The sequence below is a fragment of the Delphinapterus leucas genome, chromosome X, assembly GCF_059928025.1.
Source record: "Delphinapterus leucas isolate spDelLeu-1000000601 "Yukka" chromosome X, BTC_Dleu_Yukka2, whole genome shotgun sequence".
In the NCBI taxonomy this organism is placed as follows: domain Eukaryota; kingdom Metazoa; phylum Chordata; class Mammalia; order Artiodactyla; family Monodontidae; genus Delphinapterus; species Delphinapterus leucas.
The window spans coordinates 93,959,502-93,986,432 of record NC_143150.1 but is presented as its reverse complement, the minus strand read 5'-3'; the positions used below and the strand labels follow the sequence as shown (position 1 = coordinate 93,986,432).

Sequence of the window (26,931 nt, the reverse complement as noted above, 5' to 3'; positions counted from 1 at the left end):
CATAGCACCAAGTTGTAATGCCAATCTGCATTCCAAGTTGAAAGGTGAAACCACCTCTCATTAGAGGTGGCTGCCATCTTGTTAAAAGGAGGTGTAATCCAGACCTGGGGGTCCTCTGATCCTTGACAAATTCCTCCTAGACAAAGGAGCAAATGGAACTGAAAATGCCAATGTCAACACTTACACCCACAATTGCAAAAATACATTTAACAGCCTTTAGTAACAAAATTCTCAATCTAGAAAGTTATGCTGTGATGTTCTGTTCTTCTGTGTCCCCTTGTCCAGCTGAATTTCTGTTTGATTCAATGAGTCTATTTCTGGGGCTCCTCTACTCTGTGTATATCCTTGTGTGTGTCTCCATGTACGTTCTTAGCTTAGTCTTACTATGTCCATCTGTATCTCACACTTCCCCAGTTCCTTCTGTCTCTCATAACTGACCCAACTACAAAGCCAATAGTTATCTATTTTCCCATCTGTTGACCTTGGCTGGAAATACATAGTGATTTGGGAGTCATCTTAGCACAGGTGAAGTTTGAAACTGCTACGTTCCGCTGGGGGTTTGTAAAAGTAGTAGAATCACAATACAAGTTTTGCATAGAATAATACCACAAGGAAAACATGTTCAAGGAAGTCTACTTATTGGACTAAACCATTTTAATTGCAGTATCAGAATCATCCCGTGGCTTTTGGCCAGACACCTGGGTGTGAAATCTGTACATTGGAAGGGGTCGAGAAGCTCACAGAAGACTACCTGCATTAGAAGGGCATAATCGTTCTCAAAGAGCATTTAAACATCTTGGTTAAAGTTTTTAACTGTAACCAAGAAACATATATGTAAATACTGGTTTATTCAAAAAGAAGAATAGATTCCACCCCAGATTCTAACCACAAATGAAGAAAAAAAAGAAATAAAATTAGCCCTCCCAGAAAATGTAATTGACTAATACACACAAGAAAAATGTTCAACTTTCTAGTAATTAAAAACAACCATTTTCACCTCTCAATTTGAGAAATACCATTTTCACTTGCAATCTGAGAAAGATTGTAAAAAAAGGATGATATTAAAGGCTGTCAACAATGTGATGAAACAAAGCTGGCTAGAATAGTAATTGGTAAAACATTTGAGAGAAGCAATTTGGCAGTATCTGTCAAAAACTTTAAAGTATCCATATCTTTAAATCGGAAATTATTACTTTATGACTCAATTCCAAGAAATAATATCAAATGTGGAAAAAATATCATTCCTAAAGGTCTTTAGTGCAGTGTCATTTATAATAACAGTGCACACACATAATACATAATGTCCAATAATCTGGTATCAGTTAAGTAAGCTATGGTAAGCTTATTTGATATTAAATTGTGTTCATAAAGACTGTAATAATGTGGAAAATGCTTATGTTTTAATATCAGGTGAAAAGATATAAAATTGTGTTTGTTCTATGACTATGAATATAAATGTGTGACACACACACAGAGAAAACAAACAAATGCATGAAAAAAGGCTGAAATAAAATATACCCAAATGTTAAGAGTGGTTGTCTTTGGATGATAAGACTTAAAAATAAACTTATGAAAATAATTCATCCAGAATTAGTAAAAAAAAATTTATTAGTTGTGATGAGTAGTTTCATTTACTGGGCTATTTCCAGGATTCATTGTATAAATGATTGACTTTTTGTTATAAAGTTATACTTTTTAGAGACCTAAAATTAAGCACTTAGAATCACATAATTGCAAAACTTCTCTGTAAATCAGTCTATCTGCCTTTATATTGTCACTAACCTTCCCTATTTCAGAAAAAAATTGTATGCAAGTAAATTGACAAAAGTGCTTTCCCAAAGCTGTATATCAAATCTAATAAAAATAAACTCAACTACTTGAAATTTTATGAAATTTACTTCAATTACAACCTAATGATGACAGTGGGGAAAAGAGCGAAGGATGTACATTATTTTTTCAAGGCTCAGGAGCTGTTTCCCTTAATTGCTTTTTCTTTGAACACCACCAATACATCTTTATTAGATTACCCTGTAAATTTTGGAACTTAATGACATTGTTTATATTGTGCTTTCTAAGCTGACGAATACAATGCAATTATCGCTCACCCATTAAGGGACTGAATTTGGCATCAAGATCTGTATTCCAGGCTCACAGGCCAACTAAAATGTCCCAACGTTCATAGGAAAATTGCTACTAAGGAAAATACTTATTACATGTTAAATATACACATAAATATATTCATGTAAATATACACATTTTATATATAAGCATATACTTAAATACACCAGTAAGTATTTTCTTTGGTCAGGGTTTTCCTGTGAATGTTGGGGCATTTTGCCCCAAGGATCTATCTCTTCCAGTCCCAACCATCTGGGAAAAGCATACGGGAGAAGCAGGCAGCTTAGCTGGTCAAGCCCCTCCTGTCTCCTTCCAGTTTCCTGGACTAATACAGTCAACTTCTCTTCCCAGAAGGCAACACAAAATACCATCTTTCTAGGTGCATCCACACTACGTGGTATCCAGAAAATCACTGAAGATGACATTTTAAAATCTTAGGTACAGAGAACAGACTTGTGGTTGCCAAGGGGGGTAGGGGAGGGATGGATTGGGAGTTTGGGATTAGCAGAGGCAAACTATTATACATAGAATGGATAAACAACAAGGTCCTACTGTATATACAGCACAGAGAAATATACTCAATATCCTGTGATAAACCATAATGGAAAAGAATATGAAAAAGAATATATAACTGAATCACTTTGCTGTACAGCAGAAGTTAACACGTTTTATATATATATATATATATATATGTTATATATATTATATATATGTTAAATTATATACATTATAAATTATATATATTATATAAATTTTAAAAAATCTTAGGAAGATGATTCTCAAAAGGTTAAGCATAGAGTTACCATATGACCCAGTGATTCCACTCCTAGGTATCTAACCAAGAGAAATGAAAACATATGTCCACACAGAAATTTGTACATGAATGTTCATAGCAGCACTATCACTATCCACGATAGCCCCAAAGTGGAAACAACCCAAATGTCCATCAACTAATGAAGAGATAAACAAAATGTGGTCTATCCATACAATGAAATATTATTCAGCCATAAAAAGGAATGAAGTATTCATACATGCTACAATGTGGATGAGCCTTGAGAACATTATGCTGAGTGAAAGAAGCCAGACATAAAAGTCATTTATGGTATGATTCCATCTATATGAAATGTTCAGAACAAGCAAATATCTAGAGATAGAAAGTAGATTAGTGGTTGCCAGGGGCTGAGGGTAGGCGGGTAGTGATGGTGGTGGTGGTGATGGGGAATGGAGAATGACTGCAAATGGGTGCAGGGTTTCCTTTTGTGGGGCCAAAAAAACTCAGAAGTTACATTGGGGTCATGATTACACAACCCTGTGAATATATTAAAAACCATTACACTGTACACTGGAAGTGAGTGAATTGTATGGTATATGAATTGTATATATCAACGAAGCTGTCATTTAAAAACTTTAAGAAGATGAAATTTTAGAACTCGATAGGTTTACAATTATTATCATTCCTTTTTAAAGTTATGTTGAGGTTTTAATGAAAGATGTTGTAACAGGTGTTGTCCATGCCCCACCCCACCCCCCTACGTCCCCTCCTCATTCGTTTCTACTTAAGCCCCTGACTGACTCTGCCTCACAACTCAGTGGGGATAAATGAGGAGTATCCTCCACTGTCTCCCCCGGGGTCCCCAGCAGGATTGAGCTCCAGTCACTCACAGTGGAAACAGGCTTGAAAATTCATCCTTTTTGACTTCCTTACCTCCTCTAGGCTTCCAAACCCCTCTGGGGTTTGCTGGGATCACTTCCCAAATAAATGACTTGCACTCACATTCTGTCTTAGGGTCAGCTTCTAGGGGAACCCAAGCCAAGATACATGCTACCCTTTCTTCCTTTCTCAAACAATAGCCATATCTTGCCCCACTAGAAAGATCTAGAATGATGATAATTGGTCAAGTTATTAAAAGAAAAAACACAGACACAGAGAAATAGATTTTGTTGACTCGGTTTTACAAATAATGCCGAGTTTCCTTCAACTGCCATAATAACTACAGCCCATCTTTACATACCAGGCTGCATGGGAAATGTGGTGGCCTTTGGAGCAGGGGTTTCTGGAGCCACTGTCTTCCCTGGGGGTTCCAACCAGAGGATTCTGAGACCTCAGCCTACAGGTGTAGAAGGAGCACCTCCCAGTGCAGTGCTGTGGATGGCGCGACTGCAGCGTGTCCAGTCCATGGAAACAGCAGCAAGGGCTTCAGGGGATCAGAGCAGGGACACTAGAGCTGGCAGAGACTAGCAGATGGAAGGTTCCAGAGTCAGCCAAGTTTTGGTGAGTCGGGAACCCTACTGTCCTCTGGGGTTCAGTTAGCATGATGGCCCTACTCAGAGGGACAGAACAGCAGACGCCATGGAAGCACTGCCACCAAAGTACTGAAAGCTTAAAATTGGAAACTTTGTTGGTACTCCTACATGTTGAATTCTTGCTGAAAAGTTTGGTGGGAATACTCAGGTCGTTTCTGAGAACGATGAACTAATTGTGTTCCTTAGCAAAAACCCACCAACTAACAAACTAAAACCTCACGATGAACAGAATAAACGTATGACTGTTTCATTTTTGGTATTATATTTTCCAAAGTATACCATCCTCCTAGTTTATATATATATTTTTAAATTAATTAATTTATTATTTATTTTTGGCTGCATTGGGTCTTCGTTCCTGCATGAGAGCTTTCTCTAGTTGCGGCGAGTGGGGGCTACTCTTCGTTACTATGCACAGGCTTTTCATTGCGGTGGCTTCTCTTGTTGCGGAGCACAGGCTCTAGGCCCGTGGGAGGGCTTCAGTAGTTGTGGCACACAGGCTCAGCAGTTGTGGCATGAGGGCTCTAGAGCCCAGGCTCAGTAGTTGTGGCGCACAGGCTTAGCTGCTCTGCAGCACGTGAGATCTTCCCAGACCAGGGCTCGAACCCGTGTCCCCTGCATTGGCAGGCGGATTCTTAACCACTGCACCACCAGGGAAGCCCCCTAGTTTATATTTTTAAAGATGGGCCTGTTCTGAAACTCTGGGAACCAAATGCATTTCAGAACTTCGAATTTTTCAGATTTTAGAGTGACAAAACAGTACGTAGGTGTATATTATGTAATAGTCCTAATGACAACTGGGACAACCACTCTGAGATCACCTGCATTATTATGTCTGCAGTAAAACATATGACTAATAGCAAACCAGACACATCAGTTCTGGTCAGCTCTTACTGAAAGCTCCTGAAAATACTTTCAATTTTCAGAGCTCTGGGTGTTTGGGAATTGCAGATAAGGGACTGTGGCCTATATTATGGTAGATTAGAGTCATAGCTGTCATCAAATAAGTGCTGAGCACATGGATGTTGAAAATGGGACAAGAAGACTCGGGGAAAACGAGGACATTCCCTTCATTAAAAATATAATTTTGCCAGCCAACTAGGTGGTTTAATAGTTACTAACCAATCATCAGAAGAGCTAAACAGACATTTCTCCCAAAAAGATATACAGATGACCAAGAGGCACATGAAAAGATGCTCAACATCGCTAATTATTAGAGAAATGCAAATCAGAACTACAATGAGGTATCACCTCACACCAGTCAGAATGGCCATCATCAAAAAGTCTACGAACAATAAATGCTGGAGAGGGTGTGAGTAAAGGGAACCCTCCTACACCACTGGTGGGAATGTAAATTGGTATAGCCACTATGGAGAACAGTATGGAGGGTCCTTAAGAAACTAAAAATAGAACTACCATATGTTCCAGCAATCCCACTCCTGGGCACATATACAGAGAAAACCACGGTTCGAAAGGATACATGCACCCCAATGTTCATTGCAGCACTGTTTACAATAGCCAAGACATGGAAGCAACTTAAATGTCCATCGACAGATGAATTGATAAAGAAGATGTGGTACATGTATAGAATGGAATATTATTTAGCCATTAAAAAGAATGAAATAATGCCATTTGCAGCAACATGGATGGACCTGGAGATTATCACACTAAGTGAAGTCAGACAGAGAAAGACAAACATCATATCATAGCGCTTATGTGAGGAATCTAAAAAAAATGATACAAATGAATTTGTCTATAAAACAGAAACAGACTCACAGACTTAAGAGAACGAACTTATAGTTACAGGGGGAAGGATGGGGTGAGGGATAGATTGGGAGTTTGGGACTGACACGTACAGACTGCTATATTTCAAATAGAGAACCAACAAGGACCTACTATCTAGCACAGGGAACTCTGCTCAATATTCTGTAATAACCTAAATGGGAAAAGAACTTGAAAAAGATTAGATACACATATATGTATAACTGAAAAAAAAAAAGAACCCTGTTATTTGGGAAAAAAAGTTACTAACCCATCATAATAACTACATTAAAGTAACTCAGAAAAGAGGGATAACACAGAGGGGTCCAAATGAAATTTAAAACCCAAAGTTCTAAATTTGGTTCTCAAAGAAAGGCTTAATTAGCCAATCAATATTTACTGTGAACTTATTAGGTGCAAGCACTGTGCTAGGTGGTGAAAAAGACAGAGTGTCTGCACTCCTGGAGTTTATCCCAGGGAGGGCAGGAAAGGTATAAAACAAGGTGCCATAGGAAGGAAGAACTGCGGGTGCAGTGTAGTTTGCGGGAAAAGCTATCAGATAAGGAGACCCTCCCACTAAAAAGTAAGTTTTAAAATAAACTCTGAAAGATGATCAAGAGTCACCAAAGTCGTACGTAGGAAGGAGGAAAACGGAGCAGGACCCCATGGTCCATGACCCCCATGTCCTCAACCTGCCTTTTGTCTGTGGAAAAACTTTAGCCAAAGAATAAGTTTAATCAGAGAAGTGAGAAAATGCAGAAACAAAGGAAAACAGTCCAACAAGACTAACTAATAATAGTTTAGTCATTAAAAATAGTCAAGGACCTTTAAGTTCCTCCTCAAGGGCTATAGATAATATTCAGAGCCATATTTTTTGAGCTGTCTTATAGATACCAAACCCCCAACAGGTGGAAGAAGTTAACCACATGATGACCAGACTGGAGCCATGACATAAGCAGCCACAATTCTGAGAGCTGGCCTCAAAGATATATGAACAAACCGACCTTGGAACTAAAGACTAACCGTACTTAAAACAATCAAGACCACACTGGTCAGACCACCGCATGACCAATTTCAAGATGACTGTCAGAGCTGACTGTGCTGTTTCTGCATGTGGCCCCCTCCCTCGGCTTATAAAAGTTCCTTCCCCCTGATTGTCAGTGGCGGGGGAGTCGGCCTTTGGACAGGACTCTGCCCTTCCCTCCCACCCCTGCTTGCCGGCCTCCGACATAAAGCAAACTTTCCTTTCCACCAACCTTACCTCTTTATTGGCTTTCGAGAGGTGAGCAGCCAGACCCCACTTTCAGTAACAGTAGGAGAGCTAGGAAGAGATCCACATGAAGAGCAAGTGCAAAGGCCAGAGACCATAGAGAACATGGTAGATTATTTGAGAAGTTGAAAGTGGGCCAGTGTGGCTACACAGTGAACAGAAGAAGTCATGGGAGATTGGGCTTCCATTGTAGGGAGGGCTCAGGTCTGCAGTGTGTCTGGGCCACAGTCATCATTTTGGACTGGATCTTGGGTTTAATGGAAGCTTGCTGAAGGGTCTGAAGCACACGAGTAACCTCATGAGATTTATATTTTAGAAAGATTATCCTTCCAGGAGAAAAGTCTGGAAGGATACGTGCCAGGCTGTCAACACAAGTCACCTCAGAAGGGTTGGGATGGGATAAAGGCCGATGGGTAGTTAGCTTTTGTCTTTGAACAACTTTGTTTACATCACTTCTGACAATAAATTTTTGTAACTTAGAAACATCAAATTTGTGCTTTCCCCACTAAAAACAAATTATTCTTCCTTTAGTGTAAGAAAGGACTGGATGGATGAACCTTGAGGACGTTACGCCAAGTGAAAGAAGACAGACACAAAAGGACAGATAGCGTATGATTCCACTTACATGAAGTTCCCGAGTAGTCAAATTCACAGAGGCAGGAAGTAGTATGGAGGTTACCAGGGGTTGAGGGGAGAGAGGAATGGGGACAGAGTTTCAATTTAGGTTGATGACAAAATTCTGGAGATGGATGGTGGTGATGGCCGCACAACAATATAGATGTACTTACTGCTACTGAATTGTACACTTAAAATGGTAAATTTTACATTATATATATATTTTTTCCACAGTAAAAAAAGGAAAAAGAAAAAGAGTGGACTGGAGAAGGGCTGGACCAAATGACGGGACTTAAACGAGCAGACTCAGAACTATAGCGGTCCCACGTGTGGAACCCCAGGTCTGGAGGGACACGGAGACGGTGAGGTGGACAGATCCAAGCTATATTTTGCAACTAGGACTTTAGGAATAAGAAAAGAAGAAAGTATCTAATATCCAAAAGCAGACCCTGAAACAAGGAGTTGGATGCCACTAGTTTATTTGGGAGGTGACCTAAAAGAAGCCCCGGTAGGACTCTGGGGAGATGAAACAAGGAAGGGAAGGTAGGCAGTAAAGACACAGCATCTAGCAGGCTGTTATTGTGGGCAACTGGGGCTTGATCCCACTCGAGACCTCTGGGAGACTGTGCAGAACATGCCTTAGTGATTCCAACTAAGAGGGGATTGATTGATCATGTCAGTCTTAGGAAGACGGCTGTTCCTGGGGGCATTAACCCCGCCCCACTGCTGGCCTGTCCTGAGTGGAAGCCCTTATGGGTTCCAGTGGCCAGAGAAAGCCCTCAGGCATAGACTTGCAGCACTCAGTAGCCGTAGGTCCCTGTATATGGGAATGGGTGCTGAGGGGAGATGGTGGGACCCCTCCAATGTCTGCTACCAGTGTCAAGGGTCTTGACTTGAAAACTGGTCTGAAGGTGATTCTATTTCTCAAAACAGGGAACACTGGAGGTGAAGCGTGTAGGTGCTGGCACAGGAGGCTGAAGGAGCAGCTAGAGAAGGAGGAGGGAAGCATGAAACGGTGGGATCATGGGAGTGATGAGAAGCGATGGTTTAAAATGCCTGGTTAACACATAGCACGAGAAGCTGAAAAATCTTAGTGGGAACTCTTCTAGAAAACAGCATTAGTTAAATAACAGGTTATAGGACCCAAACACCCTTATACTGTGCTGTACCACAAGGCTCAGATGCCAGACAGAGGAAACAATACTCAACCAGACAAGTTACAGTGTGAGAGAAATAAAAGTTTCAATGTGTTTCCACGCTCCATCTATTTCTGACTTTCCGCTTCATGTAAAATTGTACAAATCAATATACTGCACATACCACCTTATAGGAAGGATATATTTGTGGAGGGAAAAAACCCCTAATATTGCCTTTCTTATATGTACGGAATTATATGTAACCAAGGTCCTTTAGAAATACCAGGCAGATACTGTATTTTTGTTACTATATTTTGCACATGTTCTTCACACATAGATGCAAAGGTTTTAGTGGCAAGATTGAATAAGCTCTCACTTTACAGATTACTTGTAACTTGAAAAATGCAGGCATCACTTTTCATTGTCATTGAGGTCTTCATCCATTGTATTTAAAAAATATTGAAAAATAATGCCAAGAATTTATATATAGAATGCATGATTTGAAGAGTGGTTTAAATTCTAATTGCTCATACTTTAAAAAACCCCTATTTTTCTATGAAAAAGTATTCAAATATCTTAACACACACATATATTCATTGGAAATTTACAATTCACTAATGCTTTGAATTTTAGAGATTGGTTTTAAACTTGCTCTCATGCAATCTTTAAACCTATAAATTCCTTTCAAAGGAATTCATCTATGGGAAAGGAAGCCATATTTTAAAAATATCTGTTTACTGAAATATACCTTTTAAAAGAACACAGTAGGAGAAAAAAAATGCTCTCTCATTTCCATCAGCTTCTCATAGTATTCTGTTCACAAATAAAATCCAGAAATAAAGCAAGCATAAGCCCCAGATGATTTTTCTTTTGCACATAAAATGTTTTTGCCTCGCCTACCTTGCAGTCAGCTCAACCTCTTTGTACTTTTCCGCATTTCTCAGACGTGTCCACTGGAAGCACAATATTGTGGACCAGCAGACTGATTTATCTACAGAAAACTCATTTCCCTCTGGACATATTCTTCATGAAATCAGAGAGAAAGGAACAAGGGGAGAAAAGCAGATCACAGGCAGTGAATTTTGGATGTTCTGCCTTTTATCGACTAGGGCGACCCATGCGATTTCCTTTCAGATTGTGGCCGTTCCCGCATGCAACCCGATTTCTGACGACAGAAAAGGCATTTGTGATGTTCTCCGTACCCCTCCTAAGGCCAGAAGTATCACACCATCTATGAGTAAGACTAAAAAAGGTAACAGAGGACACAACACCTGGAAACCCAAACCAAAGTTATCTTAGCATCTATTCTAACTTGGTCCAAGGGTGATCTCTTGAAAGGTACACGGAGGTTTCTTTCATTGAAAAGGGACATTTTTGTGCATGCATCAACAATAAATAGGCACAAGAAATGTAATTTAACATGATTCCTTGTGTGTGCGCGCCTGTGTTAAACTGGAACTGTCTCCTGATTGTTCATTCCTAGCACCTGGCACGTAGAAGGCCCTCACTTAATGTTTTCTCAATCAAAGGCTAGCAGCAGAGGGACAGAACGATTGGCATGCTGCCAGACAAGATTTTTCAGTAGATAGTAAACAGAAGAGGCTGAATCACAGGATTAAAAACTAGCCCACAATTTCCTTTTACTGACATTTCCATAAGTAATGTGCTTCATCTTTTTCCATCAGAGAACAGAATCCTCAAAGTGTCGATGTCATCATAATACTAATAGTCTAGCTCTATAATCTTTGGTTTGGCAGGGCATGGGAAGGACCGGCTCTCTCTCTCTCCTCTCTCTGTTTTGCCGTGGAATGTGACAATGTGTTGTTCCTATTGGACTTTATATAATGCTGAATTATATATAGCCCTTGCATTTTTCCATGCTTTTCCAATCATCTTCAAATAAGTAAGCTGGTAGGGAAAGTCTTTCTTTGTCTCCCTGTTGCTCTGCACTGCCAGACCTTGGGCACCTTGCTTTGGGTCCCCTCCCTATTCTGTGTCCATCAGTCACACACAAGTCAGCATTTGAGGGGTTATCCTTTCAGTGATGTGCGTGCGGTTTGAACAAAGACCTCTGCTTAGAATCTTCAGGACCCAAAGCACAGGATTCCTGCCTTTCTCAATCCAGCAGATGGGCCTTCCCTAAATTTAGACTTAAGTCATCCCTAAACTTGGACTTAATGAATAGTTGTGTCCTCTGCCCAGTTGTAAAACCAAGAGCAGATTACTATTTTTTTAAAAAGGCATTCATTTTTCTGGCCTTTAAATTGTTTGTTGAGTCACACAGAGAATACTATCTCTGGACATGGTGATTCAAAATGTTGCAACTCATTTAAATGCTATTAATGGTCATTTCCAAGAAGTACAGTCAAAAGGTTACCTGTCCAAACTCTACAGCACCCTCCCTTGCAATCACGATCGTCTATCCTTCTAGTTCACTTGTTCAAATCCATCTCATATCAATGCCCTTTAACCCAAGACCCTCGATCTATGAACCTTTCCACTCAAATCCTACCAACAGCTCCCTCACGGCCTCACTTTCTCTCTTCTTCTGGGATTCCATCGTCCATTTCTAGAATCACTTTCAGTATCTACAGTTCCCTATAAGAAATCCTACAGGAAGCTGCATGAAATGGTTGTAGTATTAGGGGAAGAACAGGGGTTGACACCAACAGCACCATTTTGCCAATAACCCAGAATCTGAGCTGGATCCAAAATGGTAGCCTGGGAGAGATGGATGGCTCCTGACCTGAATCGTCTTCACAGACTAGGGGTGTCTGGTTCGTAATTTATGCCTTGGCTGCACAGCCACAGATTTCTCCAATAAAGAAAGACATCCACATTTGTAGCAAGTCCAGATCAGAGCCTGTGAATCTCACCTCTAAATCAGCACACACAGTGGTGAGAGAAGAATTGAATTCCCCAGAGCTTGTATGGCCCAGTGTAGTGGTCAGCCTCCACCATCCACCCCTGTTCCAGGGACTCTCAGGACACCTAAGAGAGATTATCCAGAACTGATAAGGCTCACCACCCTCCCCAGCCCTGTTGGCATCTTGCATCCTGGAAAGGGCCAAATCCTTTAAGGGCCTCCACCTCCAACTGACTGAAGCTTCGTGGTTAGAACATCTTGTGATGTGCAGAACAAAAATGCTGTTCAATTATTGTCTGTCTAAATTAGGGTCTGTGGCAAGAAGCTTCTGAACCTGATTTGCATATAGAAGCTTTATCAGGGTTCAACACGAGTAAAAATGTAAGTGAAGCAGGATTGGACGGAGGAAGAAGTTGAACTGAAATGCAGTCACAACATAGGCCTCAGTCAATCCTACAGGGGGCTCCACAGCTGAGATGGCCCTTCAGAGTTGTCTTGCATTGAGGCAAGGGGGCCAGGCCTCTATATCCCCACATCTGTTGCAGGAAGTCAGCCCCCCAGTCAAGGGCAATTTCCAGACAGGGACTCAGCTGTGAACAAAGCAGCAGCCAACACTCTCAGCAGATGGGGGAATAACTGTCCTAAAGGGGGCTTGGGCAGCCCACTACAGCATCCACTACACTGCCATTTTAAGGCCAACGGCAAGAAGAACAAACCTGAAATTTCAATGCCATGCGTATATTAGAATGTAGATTTAAATTTCAACCACTTAACGCTGTATTTTATGGCAGAATATTTGAATTGGCTAATTATCTCTCTAATAAGTCCCATCACCAAGTCTTCCTTTGGGTCCTCTGAGGCCCTGAGGTGAATGGAACTGCCATCCTCCTCTCCTCTGTGTCATCAGAACCAGATGAACTTATCTTTCTCAGCACACACCATCCCTCAGAGAATTCACCTGTATGTGGCTGCATGCACCTCCCTCTGCTTGGTGTACCCTTCAAAGATGGACACATGGATTACCCATCTGCATATTCCCACGCCTAGCCCAATGCTTGGTAAATAAGGCACTTGATAAGGGTTTATTGAATGAATGAATCAATCAACGAATGGGCAAAGCTGACTGCTTTTTCTCCCCTGCAGAAACAACAAAATAAGAAAACATGTTTGGTGAAATGAGGATAACTCATTTGAGTGTATGCCTTTATGTGTGCTTATCATCAGTACTTAACAAGGGCTGTTTCCCTTTAACTGGCATAGCATAAAAGGGCTATTCTGAAAACAATCAACTGTATCTTACAGGACTCCTAAATAAACCAAAAGCTATCATAGGATTTGAATGCAAACTAGAGAGGAAATTAAAATGTAAAACATGAAACAGCTGGTTGATCGGCTTTTACAATAGACTGTGGACCAAGGCTATATTCATGTCTTATCTAGACGGGTAAAAATAATCATAGAAAATGGTTTGCTACAGGACTATCCTTTTTTCTTTTCTGCACTGAAACACAACAGAATTATCTAATTAATGATCTCAAACTTCTAGAAGCACAGGATAATGGTATTCAAAAAATTTTAAAGCGCTATAAAAATATATAAATACCTAGTAAATCATGGTAGGCAAAGAGCATTAATTGCAAAAGTGGTTTGCCTGCATGTCGTAGAGAGCAAGAATTACTTGCCACCACTGAAATTTTACAAGACTAAAGATCATTTACAAAACCTAGCACCTACAATTTCATTAAATTACAACACTGAGCTGGTGAAGAACGATGGTTTTCTCTGTGCTGTGTCAAGAGAGGGAAAAATACTGGTTTCCTAGTGAAGTAACTAAGAAGCCCATTATTAAAATTCCACCTTAAACTGATGAAACTTTCTTGGAGTGACAATTCTGTAATCATTACTAAATGCCTTAAAAGGATTCCCAACACTTATTTCTAGGAATTTCCTAAAGAAATAATCAGAGTTATGCACAAAGGTTTGGGTATAAGGATATTCATAATAGCTTTGTTTAAAATAGCAGAAATTTGGAAACAACACAAATGTTCAGCAATAGAAGATTGGTAAATAAATATAATCAGATGAAATAATATAAAGTTATCAAGATCGTATAGAAGAAGAGCATTTAAGACATGGTTAAACATTCATAATATGTTATTTATTTAAAAAGAACTACCAGCGAGTGCAGTAAATACAGTAGATGGTTTGCAAAAAGAAAATATAGGTGACAATAGTAACAGTGGCTGTTTTGTGTGTGTGTGTGGGGGGGAATCAATTATAGATGATTTTCTTTCTGTCTCTTTCTGTAACTTACAGATTTTCACAATAAATATATATTATTTCTGCAATTCACCTTATTAAAAAAATGTTCCCACATCTCCAAAAAAATTCCTTAAGCTGTAAATAATCAAGAAGGAATGTGATTTCATCTTTCATTTACATCAGTGGCCTTTCGTCCTAAAAATTTTCCAGGGAACTCTGGTTATTAATTCTTCACTTTACCCTAAGTTATCTGAAAGGGAGCCGTGTTGGATAACAAAAAACTTTTCCAAAGAGCGTGTTGCTTCAACTGGAAAATAACCCAAAGAAGGGAGATAGAATTAAACATAATTATAAAGAAACAATTTAAGACAGAAACACAACTGGGATCACAGGAATAAAAAGTAGCTCCAATTCCAAAAGATGAGGTCAGGATTCCAAATTCACTATAAAAGAATCATTGGAAATGTCTGCAAGGTAAACGAAAAGGGGGGATTATTTAGGCTGGAAGGAGGGCAAATAAAACTAAGGACCTAGAAGGACACCTTCACTGTTGTGGAATTCTGATAAATGTTGATGATGACGATGAGTCCAGAGCGAAAAATGGCCCAGGTAAGGGATGAGATGACGTGAGATCAAGAGTGTAAACTTCTGACATGAAGTTGAAATTAACTAGAACATGACATTTAAGATGCCATTAAAAGGAGACTACGGTACCATAACTAACATTTGAAAGGCCAAACCTACCTGAACTTGCTTTCTGATTTTGCCCTCTCTCTCACAAAACAACAAGTTTCAATGACAGCTTTTATGTTACAAAACTGGATGAACTATTCAGTTTGTGTTTGAGATTGCCCAAGACGTGTGTTCGTCATTTAGTAAGCTGGGTCACAACCCTTAGGAAGAAAACCTCTTTGATCTTATTTTTTAAAAAAAAGGAAATTTAAAAATACAGTCAAGTCCTTCCATTTCAATTATAAAACTTCAGGGGGGAAATACTATTTTTTGTGATACTTCTTTTCTGGGCATGTTCTCAGCAAAATAGAAAAAAGGAGAGTGTACCATTGAAATACTTCTTTCCATTCTTGTCTCCCCTCCCTTTCTCCTACAACCTTCCTTGAGCTTCAGGATAACTCAATTCATTATACACAGCTGATCACCTCTCAACCTATTCCTGAATTACTACCCATCTTTTGGCTGCCCTGGCTCTAGGGTTGCCCTCTTTCACCTATCAGGCACACAACTGCCCATCTTACCTTTATAGTAAAAATGGTCAATGCTTCCTTCTTTCCAACCACAGAAAAATGTAACCAACTCACTTTGCTTTTCCTTGCTTGATACTGCCCTCCTCCTTCTAACTTTATTACCCATTATCTCCCCATCCTACTAGTCTAGACTTGCCTCTATATTATTCCTCCCATCTTTAAAGCCTCTCTCTTCTTCTCTGCCGACCCCAAACCTTAACTGTTCTTCAGGAACTGTTCAAATTCCACTCCTTCAAGGAGAACTTCTCCAACTCCTGGGGTCTTCAGTGATTTCCTCTATCTAACTTAGTTCTTGGGTCCCCCAGTACAGAACTCAATTATTATTATTATCATTTTGACCACGCTGCGTGGCATGTGGGATCTTAGTTCCCGGACCAGGCATCGAACACGCCCCCCCTGCAGTGGAAGCGCGGAGTCTTAACCACTGAACCGCTGGGGAAGGCCCCAGAACTCAATTATTTATTATTTCTAGTCTTTTCTTATTGCCTGTATGTGCTGCTCTTGTGTCTCCAATTGCATTTTAAGTTTTCTGAGGGTAGGAACTTGGTTTTCTGTAGTGCCTTTGTTTACTGAGTTAACCGAGGAGACTGAAGATGGACCCATTTTGTGAACTTGAAATCCCAGACCAGGGATCGAACCTGTGCCCTCTGAAGTGGAAGCACGGAGTCCTAACCACTGGACCACCAGGGAATTCCCTAGAGCAAACATTTTTTTAGCTCAGGAGGAATTTATGGGATTTGGATGGTCAAAGTCAGGAAAGAATTTTATACCATTCTCAAGGGAAATAATGACTTTTATTCAGAAACAGTCCTAAAACGCTAAGCCCAACAAATTTGGGGCCTTTGCCAAATGGCAATGCTGCATTTTTCACCTCAGCAAACTTCCAAAGTATTCTGTTATGGGGACAAAAACACTCATTCTGAACAGGGCCTCTCAATTTGGCTCACTTTTTGGACTTACAAGTGCATTTGATCTTGTACGTTTCCAGGATCCCCTCAGTTAAGTACTGCCTGCTGACTTGTAAAAACAGCAGAGTTAATATTGATTGACATTCCAGAAGTTAGCCCCAGGACCATCACTCCACTTAATGAGTAAAAATCTGGAGGCTGTGGAAGTAGGTTACTAACCCAAGCTATATAGTTAGGGACACAGGTAGGATTTGAACCCAAGTCTTAGGCTCCCAGAGTCCTTGCATTTAACTTCTGTGTTATCCTGCTTCCTCCAGGAAATAAAAGGTTAGGTCCATTCTTTCAACAGATTTCTTGTTGTAAGGCTTACCTTCTCTGGGTCCAAAGCCTGAGAAGACCCACAATCCTGATCAAGGGATTCTATCAATTTCTGGGGGCTAGGGTGAGCTGGGTTCTTTGCTAAACACCAGAGATAGGGAGATACATTGTACAAAGTCCCTGATTTTGAGCAGCCTATGATCAAGTGAGGGTTCACAGATACTTAAACAGGTAATTTACATTAAACATGGTAAATGATATCCAGTAATAGACATACACATGAAACACTGCTAAGACTATAAGTATAATGGCCATCAAATCCAAAGATGAAACAAAAGTTAGTGGGAGTTCTGATACAGTCACATGCTATTGTACACATTTCATTTGTCCCAGGTGCTGACTTGACATCTACCATTATACTATGACCTTGTCACCTGTAATAATTCAATACTCACTAATTTTAAATATTATTAAACTGCAGAAGTTCTACTTCAGTGTCCATCAGTCAAGTGCATATGCATATATAGTTTGAATCTTGACAGGAATAAAGAAATGTACAAACATTAGAATTTGGTGATAGCAACATTTGTTGCCATTACTGATATCTGGAGAAATACTTGACACGGGAACATTATACTGACTTTACCATGTCAATAGAACATGAAAAGGCTACTGAGGCCCAAAATATTAGAGAAATAAGTTAGAAGCTAAATTATCTCTTCAAGTTCATAGGATAAATTTGAGTCAGAGGCCACCTGCGTATTTACTGTCAAAAATGCAGAAATCATCAAAACAGCTGATTTTCTTTCTCTTTTTTTTGCCCTATCAGTTGCATTTAAAAGCAGATTTTTAAATGGCTCCGAAGAACCTAGGGGCAGGACAGGAATAATGATGCAGATGTAGAGAATGGACTTGAGGACACGGGGAGGGTGAAGGGTAAGCTGGGACGAAGTGAGAGAGTGGCACAGACATATATACACTACCAAATGTAAAATAGATAGCTAGTGGGAAGCAGCCACATAGCACAGGGAGATCAGCTCGGTGCTTTGTGACCGACCACCTAGAGGGGTGGGATAGGGAGGGGGGGAGGGAGACGCAAGAGGGAGGAGATATGGGGATATATGTACATGTATAGCTGATTCACCTTGTTATACAGCAGAAACTAACACACCTCTGTAAAACGATTAAACTCCAATAAAGATGTTAAAAAAAAAAGCAGATTTCTTTTTCAGTGATAATCCATATATCTGTGTATATTCTTTCTTTCTTTTTTCTCATAACCATTTTTAAAATTTTTTATTTGTTATTTATTTTCGTCTGCATTGGGTCTTCGTTGCTGCACATGGGCTTTCTCTAGTTGTGGTGAGCGGGGGCTACTCTTCGCTGTGGTGCACGGGCTTCTTATTGTGGTGGCTTCTCTTGTTGAGGAGCACGGGCTCTAGGCACGTGGGCTCAGTAGTTGTGGCTCGCAGGCTCCAGAGCGCAGGCTCAGTAGTTGTGGCACACGGGTTTAGTTGCTCCGCGGCCTGTAGGATATTCCCGGACCAAGGATCAAACCTATGTCCCCTGCGTTGGCAGGTGGATTCTTAACCACTGTGCCACCAGGGAAGCCCTCTCTTAACCATTTTTTAATTGAAGTCTAGTTAATATACAATGTTGTGTTAGTTTCAGGTGTACAGCAAAGTGATTCAGATATATATATATATGTATATATATACACATATATATATTCTTTTTCAGATTCTTTTGCATTATAGGTTATTATAAGATATTGAATATAGTTCCCTGTGCTATACAGCAGGTCTTTGTTGGTTATCTATTTTATATATAGTAGTGTGTATATGTTAATCCCAAACTACTAATTTATCTCTTCCCCACCGCTAACCCCTTTAGTAACCATAAGTTTGTTTTCTATGTCTGTGAGTCTATTTCTGTTTTGTAAATAAGTTCATTTGTATCATTTTTTAGATTCCACATATAAGTGATATCATATGATATTTGACTTTGTCTGACTTCACTTAGTATGATAATCTCTAGGTCCATCCACGTTGCTGCAAATGGCATTTTCATTCTTTTTTATGGCTGAATAAGATATATATATATATATATATATATATCACACCTTTATCCATTCATCTGTTGATGGACATTTAGGTTGCTTCCATGTCTCGGCTATTGTAAATAGTGCTGCTATGAACATTGGGGTGCATGTATCTTTTCGAAATAGCGTTTTCTCTGGATATACGCCCAGGAGTGGGATTGCTGGATCATATGGTAACTCTGTTTTTAGTTTTTTAAGGAACCTCCATACTGTTCTCCATAGTGGCTGTACCAATTTACATTCCTATCAACAGTGTCTCCATACCCTCTCCAGCATTAATTGTCTGTAGACTCTTTAATGATGGACATTCTAACTGGTGTGAGGTCAACTACTCGTTGTAGTTTTGACTTGCATTTCTCTAATAATCAGCGGTATTGAGCATCTTTTCATGTGCCTGTTGGCCATCTGTGTGTCTTCTCTGGAGAGATGTCTATTCAGGTCTTCTGCCCATTTTTGGATTGGGTTGTTTGTTTTTTTAATATTAAGCTGTATGAGCTGTTAAACCAGCTGATTTTCAAACTTAGATGACATACATATCAGTTGTATTACTCAGTGTGTATGTCTTTTCCATTGTTCCAGCGTGAACAAATTGTATCAAAACAAATTCTAAGTTATTGTTACAGAGGAAATGGCTGCTCTGATGATGGGCAAAGGTTAAGAGGCTGGAACTAACTGCCCCTGCAGTGACATTTTCTCTGGGAGCAGAAGAAATCAGCAGTGGTAGAGCATAGAGGTTAAGAGCATGGCGTTAATTGAGATTTCACCACTAACCAGCTGTGCCACCTTAAGCAAAGTTGGTAACCTTTCCATGCCTTAGCTTTCTCATCTAGAAAGTAGGGATAATACTTCAAAAAGCAGTTTAAAGGGTTAAAAGAGAAAATGCATGTTAAGTGCTTGGAATGGGGCTTGGCATCTGGCAAGCACACAGTAGACCTTGGCTACTATTGTTAATCAGGCTGACAACATGGCCACTAACCACTAATGGATCTGAAATGGCAGTGTGCCAGTCGACTCCACTGTCAAAGCTTGGGTTGAGGGAGTGGCTAGTGGCTGTGCATGTACACATCCTAACACACACACACACACACACACACACACACACTCATGGAATATTATCTTGTAACAGGGATGCTGCTTCGCAGCCCTACTTTCTTGGCTTGTATGTGATTTACGAACTCAGATGATACACGAAAGTCAGCAGCTAAACTGAAAGAAAAATCTTAAACTCCAATTATTTTTAATATATATTTAAGAGATAAACAGGTCAGAAATTCTAAACACAGAACAGATTTCTACACGAAGATTTCGAATTCATTTGGTACTCAGCAGATGTTAATACTAGGATCACCTCACTGTTACTCAATTTAGCATATAGACAACACTCAAAATGCTGGCTCTTTTATTATTATTAAATAATTAATATTATTAAAGACATAAATAATAGTCCCATTTACTATTTCTTCTAATTAAGACAGGAGTCAGGTGGCTGAAAATGAGGACCAGGTCAGAATCGGAATAACAGCCAGGCTGGGGTAGTGATGAGATACAGATCTAGTGCTTTTAAAATGTCTTCTGAAGAGGAACACAGTGGGTTTAGTGGCTCTGAAGCCCAAGGTAAGCCTGAGCTCTTCAGGCTCCGCACCAGAGGGAGTGAGGGGATGGGGGTGGGGCAGGATGAGGCCGGAACCATGCGTGCGTATATACCTTGCAGCCTGTTGCCACCTTATAAATGCCTCACAGCAAGAAAAATGACTGGTTAGTAAAGAGGGAGATGTGATTACACAGAGGTGCCTGCCTCTGCTCCCACAGATTAAAAAACCCTAGGAGCTAAAAAAGATACCTTTTTCAAAAGGTACAAGCTGACACCATAATGACCACTGTGTACAGTCCTTCATGTGCATTCTTTCTAATCCTAGCAACAACCTCTCCGCCAATAAAGGCATTAGGAGTCTCATTTTAAAGATAAGGCAGCTGGGGGCTTCCCTCATGGCGCACTGGTTAAGAATCCGCCTGCCAATGCAGGGGACACAGGTTCGAGCCCTGGTCCGGGAAGATCCCACATGCCGTGGAGCAACTAAGCCCGTGTGCCACAACTACTGAGCCTGTGCTCTAGAGCCCATGAGCCACAACTACTGAGCCCGTGTGCCGCAACTACTGAAGCCTGTGCACCTAGAGCCCATGCTCCAAAACAAGAGAAGCCACCGCGATGAGAAGCCCACGCACCACAACGAAGAGTAGCCCCTGCTCGCCGCAACTAGAGAAAGCCCGCCCACAACAACAAAGACCCAACGCAGCCAAAAATAAATTAATTAATTAATTAAATAAATTAAAGGTAAGGCAGCTGAAGAGCAGGGAGGTGAGGGAAATTTTAAGGTGACACAATAGGTAAGTGTAGGAAGTGGGATTCATAACAAGTCTGTTTGATGTTTGATGTATGCTGCTTAAACATTGCCATACTGCTTCTCTATATCCTGTCCTTGACCAGGATATACAAATTTCCAAGCACTTCTACCCGATTACTATTTTTTAGAACATTCAGGTGGGTCATAGGAGTCCAGGGAAGTTCTCCATCTTTCTTCATCAAAGGTGAGGTGGGGCTTTTGCCACTAACATACAGGCCACGTCTGCCTATTGCGTCCCTCAACTCATGATCCCTCGTGGGCCCTCTCTGACACCCCAGGCCACTCCTGCCAACCAGCAACAAGCTGGCCCTCCTGGCCGCACAGATCACCTCCCAAGCGTTGGTTACCACTTGGAAAGCTGGCTCTGATTCCTCCAGACTCTTAGCCAAGTGCCTGCCACCCTCACATGACCAGATCTCCTCTCTCAAGCCTGGGGGGAAAAAAAGTTCTCCTTTCTGCTTCAAGTTTCCTTTTTTAGCTTTTATTTTGAGGCTTGAGCAAGAGTCATTCCAGAATTGCAAAAGATAGTTTCCATGGTTCTACCAAACCAAACTTTAAAACCAAGACTCGGAACAGAAACCATATGCTGCTGTCCAGCTCCATGGGGGAAATGCCATTTACTCTGCCAAGTCTCCAGAGATGAGCTGCTCCTCGGGCGAAAGAGATTTCAGGAGGTGTGCATTTATATACCACACACATTTCCAAAAACAAAAAGCTGTTCTATAGTTGCCTTGGAATTTTTCAAACACTAAAAAAGAAAGTTACATATTAACCAGCTGTACCCCCAGTACACCTGTTTATCCCAAAGGGAGTGATTAAAATTTGCTGACAGCTTTGCAAACTATCAGAGAATTACCAGAATGACCAGAATGTCCCAAGTTTAATAATTAACAAAGTTAAAAAAACAGAGTCTAATTCAGACTCTTTTATCTTTTTTAATTTTTATTTATTTATTTTTTTGCGGTACGCGGGCCTCTCACCGTTGTGGCCTCTCCCGTTGCGGAGCACAGGCTCCGGACGCGCAGGCTCAGCGGCCATGGCTCACGGGCCCAGCCTCTCCGCAGCACGTGGGATCTTCCCGGACCAGGCCACGAACCTGTGTCCCCTGCATCGGCAGGCGGACTCTCAACCACTGTGCCACCAGGGAAGCCCCTAATTCAGACTCTTTTAAACCACTGTGTCAGTCACCGACTAATCCCCAAATTCTGATTTTACCACTTTTCCCATTCTCAATATGATTTGGCAGGACATGCAAAAGGATTGGTAGTGAATGGATGCGAATATCAGATCCAATCAACTGCTGCTTTGTTGGTGTAAAGTTAAAGTTCATTAATTCAACTCATTTTGAGTGCTAACTGGGCCAGGCAGAGCTCTGGAGCTGGGGTTAGGGGTTCTCAGGGAGAAAAAGAAACACCTCCCGGGGCTCCAGAGGCTTACAGCCTAGTGGAGGAGAAAGATATTGAACAAGAAATGACATTAATATATGAACAATGAAAAACTCATGGAAAAGAACAAGATGGCAGAGGAAAATTAAACAAAGGCATCTAATCCCATTTAGAGGGATTTGGGAAGGCTGCCCCGGGGAAATGACATCTGAGCTAAGATCTGAGGTTAACTAAGTGTTTTTCAGTTTCTCAGTTTCCTATCTCTCTCATCAAACTATAAAGAATGACTGTAGGGCTTCCCTGGTGGCTCAGTGGTTAAGAATCCACCTGCCAATGCAGGGGACACGGGTTCGATCCCTGGCCCAAGGAGATCCCACATGCTGCGGAGTAACTAAGCCTGTGCGCCACGACTACTGAGGCCGTGTGCCACAACTACTGAAGCCCGTGTGCCTAGAGCCTGTGCTCCACAACAAGAGAAGCCACTGCAATGAGAAGCCCGCACACCGCAACAAAGAGTAGCCCCAGCTCCCTGTAACTAGGGAAAGCCTGCGCGCAGCAATGAAGACCCAACGCAGCCAAAAATAAATAAATAAATTAGTTTTAAAAAAAGATTACTATTATAAAAGAAAAAAGAATGACTGTAATATCTTCCTCGCAGTGGAGGAGGTAAGCACGCCCTTGTCCAGTTCTGTCCCAGGCGTCCTCTCTTCTCTTTTCTGCTCTTGGTTTGGGTCATTTCATGGACTTAAGTGGCTTCAACTAAAATGTCTCTGTCACACAACTCTGTCAGCCCAACTTGTTCCTTGCACTTCCAGCTGCTAGACATCTCTCCCTGGGAGTTCACCCAGCACCTCCAACTCTAGATGTCCCATCTTTCCCCCAAGCCTGCTCTTCTTTTTGCATCACCATATTCCTGTCACTTGACACATGCCACTCTGTGAATGAAAAATCATCAGTGGCTGTTCACTGACCTCAGAAGGAACTAAATCTTTGTGGGATGACATACAAGGCTCCCCACAATTCATCCCAACCCACCTTCGTAGCCTGGTCTCTCACAAGTCCCCCCAACACTCCACACTGAAGTTCTTATGTTTCCTAAGCATGAGAACATCTCACATATTTGTGATTTTATATAAGCTGCTCTTTAGCTTCAAATACTTTCTTCATCTAGTCTCCTGGTGAATTCATATCCATTCCTTAAGATCGACTTCAAGTGTCACCTCCTCTGTGAAGTCTGCCCAGATATTCTCAGGCAGAGTTGGACACGCACTTTGCCTAGAACTTCCTGCTACTAAGGCATCTATCATAGGTCATTAGTTTCACTTGTTCATGACTCTGCCTTCTGCCTCAGCGTGTGACTACCCCAGGGGCAATGGCTCTGCCTAATTAACCTTCCATTCCCTTTGGGATAAGATGTGGGACAGGAAGCAAATGTTCCTTGAATGAATGGATAATGAATTAATGAGTGGACCCCTCTTGTGACACCTACCGCTTTCTACCTTGTATTGTCTTTGCCTGGATACCTCACCTCCCTTCCTGAATAGACAAATCTTCCAGGACAAGAACAATGTGACCCATTTTTGCATCCTCTACCGCAGCTGGCCCTAATGCCTACTGTTTGAATAAATGAGCAAAACTCTTGCAAGACCTTGTGTCATACATATGTCAGACTTTGCAAAGCCATTTTCACACACATTGCTTCACTTACCTTTCACAAGAACCTTGTAACCTAGCTATGACTAGTTGGTGTTATCCTCATGTAGAACAATGCCTATTCTATGTAAGGTTCTTGAGAAAAGGCAGATCTACTCACCAGTCCCTTGTTTGGGGAGTTTGGGGGTCAGAGTAGAGATTCATCACTGTTGGAAAAAATAGCTAAAACCTTATCTATCTTTCCTACACGAGTCTAACATGAATAATTTGAGTGAGCTTGAAGGTTTGGAGTATGAATCAGAAAGGCCAAAATAAGAGGGAAAACAGAAGAATCTGAACCCGTTAGACATAGTTTGGGCAAGAAAAGGACTTTGGGGGCCTAGAAAGAGAGGCTTCAGCTTCCCTAAGATGGGGTGCTGTGCAAGGCAGCATGGAGGCACATCTTGCGATATTTTCTAAAACACCTAGGTAGATATGATTTTGAGTCCAAGTTCTTCTAGGAGAGAAGATGTCAAAAATACTGAAAGACAATGGCATCTATATAGCCTTAGCCTACCGCAGCATGCTGTTGTGCTTATGTACCTGTGTACCTGCAGCACCGGCCACAGAGCCTGGCATGGGTGAGCTCAGGAGGAACCGGGCAGACAGAAGTGGTAACCCCTGAGATCTGACTCAAAGGTGAGGTAGGCTGGAGTGGAAGAGCAGCACCCAACATCCAACACCTTGGTTTCTTCACCTGGCACAAGGGAGTCAGAGCACCTCTGCCCTGCCCGCCCCACAGGGAACAAGGTGGAGCCCTGCTCCTGAGATCTGGTTAGGGCACATTTTAGCCAACACATTCCTGGGTTGTGGAGGTGTCCTAATTACTGCTCAAGCACCAGGAGGTCCTGCGGGTTCGGCCAAAGCATCGCCAGGGGTCTGTTAGCCAGGCTGTTTTGGAAGCATTGCTTATTTCCACTGACTCCATCCCATAGGAGCCGCCTGACCCTCCTGAGAGGGTGGGTTCCCCCACTGACCCCATCCCTCTTCTGGCTTCCGTTTTTTTGGGGGCCCTGCTGTGTGCACGGCCCCTCTCCCCCCGTGTCTAAGAGGGTAGTTTCTGTCCCCATCCCTGTTGGGCTTCTTGGCCACCGCCACTGAGTGGGGGGAGGAGGGAATGAGAGGAGAAGAGGCATTTGACAAGAAGGCCCTGCAGCCCCAGGCAGACACATGGCAATCATGGAACCACAAAGAATCAGGGTGAGGAGGGTCCTTAGTAATCGACTGCCCCAGGGTCCAATCCTTTCTGAACTGGGAGCTGTTCAAGGTCGTTTTCCTGGTTCCAGAATAACAACACGCAGTGGTGCACGCCTGCTCCAAGTAAGGATGTAGAGTGTCCAGGTCAGGCTGCAACAAAGTGACTGACCTTTGCTTGGGGCAAGTGACTGACCTTTATGCCACCCCCTAGTAAGACTCTGTCCCCTGCCCATTTTCTTCCCCCGCGATTTGAAAATTCCAGCTAGCTCAGGCTTGGCAGCTGTCCGGGGAAAAGTTCAAAGTCCAGCCCCAGACCTTCAACACATTTCCAGCCCTCGGCTTCTGTCCAGGGGCGCACCAAATCCTTCCCCCGAGGGAGGATTCCGTGTGCGCGCTCGGGACCCTCTAGATCCCCTCGGGCGCACGAAGGGTCTAGGGGCTCCTGGCGGCACCCCGCCCCACTGCCGCCCTGCGTGCCTCCCTGGGCGGCCACTTGTCGGAGCCCGGGAGGAGGAAGGAGGGCGCGCAGCCGCCACTGACCTGAGATGCCGCCCCCCACCACGACCACGTCGCATTTGCTGCTCATGTTGCTCGTCCCTCTCCGGGCCACCTCGGTGCCAGCTGCTCCGGTGTCTGGATCGCGGCCCCCGCCCGCTGCGCTGCCCCCGCGCACCAGCGCCTCAGCCGAGCGGCTATATTGCCGGCCGAGGGCGTCGGGTCGCGGAGCCCCGCCCGCCCGCCTACGCGCCGGCCTGGTTGGAGCGCGCACCGCCCCCGACCCCGCCCGGAGCTCCGCCGCTCAAACCTGGGGAGGGCGGACGCCGGAGCAGAGAGGTCACTTAGGGCCTGCAAGAGTCCATGCCCGGAACCACCACCCTTTGGCCTTCTGCACTGCACGGTATTTTCCCATCAGCTTCCCTGGTGCGCTGTTCAGCTTGGGGGCTGGGAGGATGGCAGATTGGGTGTCTTCCTCCAGCACCCCAGTGACTCCCTGGAAAGGATCAGTGGAGAGAATAGCAAACAGTAAATGAGGGCTTTTCTGGTACCAGGCACCGTACTAAGCATTTTACATGCGTAATTCCCAGTTAAACCTTACAACAGCCCATTTTACAGGTGAGGTAAAGTGAGATAAAGTAGTTAGCGAGGGGCAAAGGCAAGATAAAAAGCCAGAAATAATGCTTTTCTAAAAAGCCAGGAAGATTCCAAGACCCACCTTGATCTACCACACAGTATTGCCATTACCTTGGCATATACTTGAGTGGGATTGCCAACCCCTCTCACCCGCTTCCGAGTACCCACTTCTTTCCCCACTCTCCCTGCCCTTATGCCCACGGTGA

The 26,931-nt window shown here is 42.3% G+C and overlaps 1 protein-coding gene across 1 annotated transcript in view; it reads right to left on the bottom strand.

Moving 5' to 3' along the window:
- MAOB (monoamine oxidase B) overlaps positions 1-26,307 on the bottom strand; it is a 114,227-nt gene extending 87,920 nt beyond the window's left edge. Inside the window, exon 1 of the mRNA XM_022556309.2 lies at positions 26,135-26,307. Coding sequence (XP_022412017.1) covers positions 26,135-26,180 — 46 coding nt within the window. The 5' untranslated portion in view covers positions 26,181-26,307. The remainder of the gene's footprint in view (positions 1-26,134) is intronic.
- Positions 26,308-26,931: the final 624 nt, after the last annotated feature.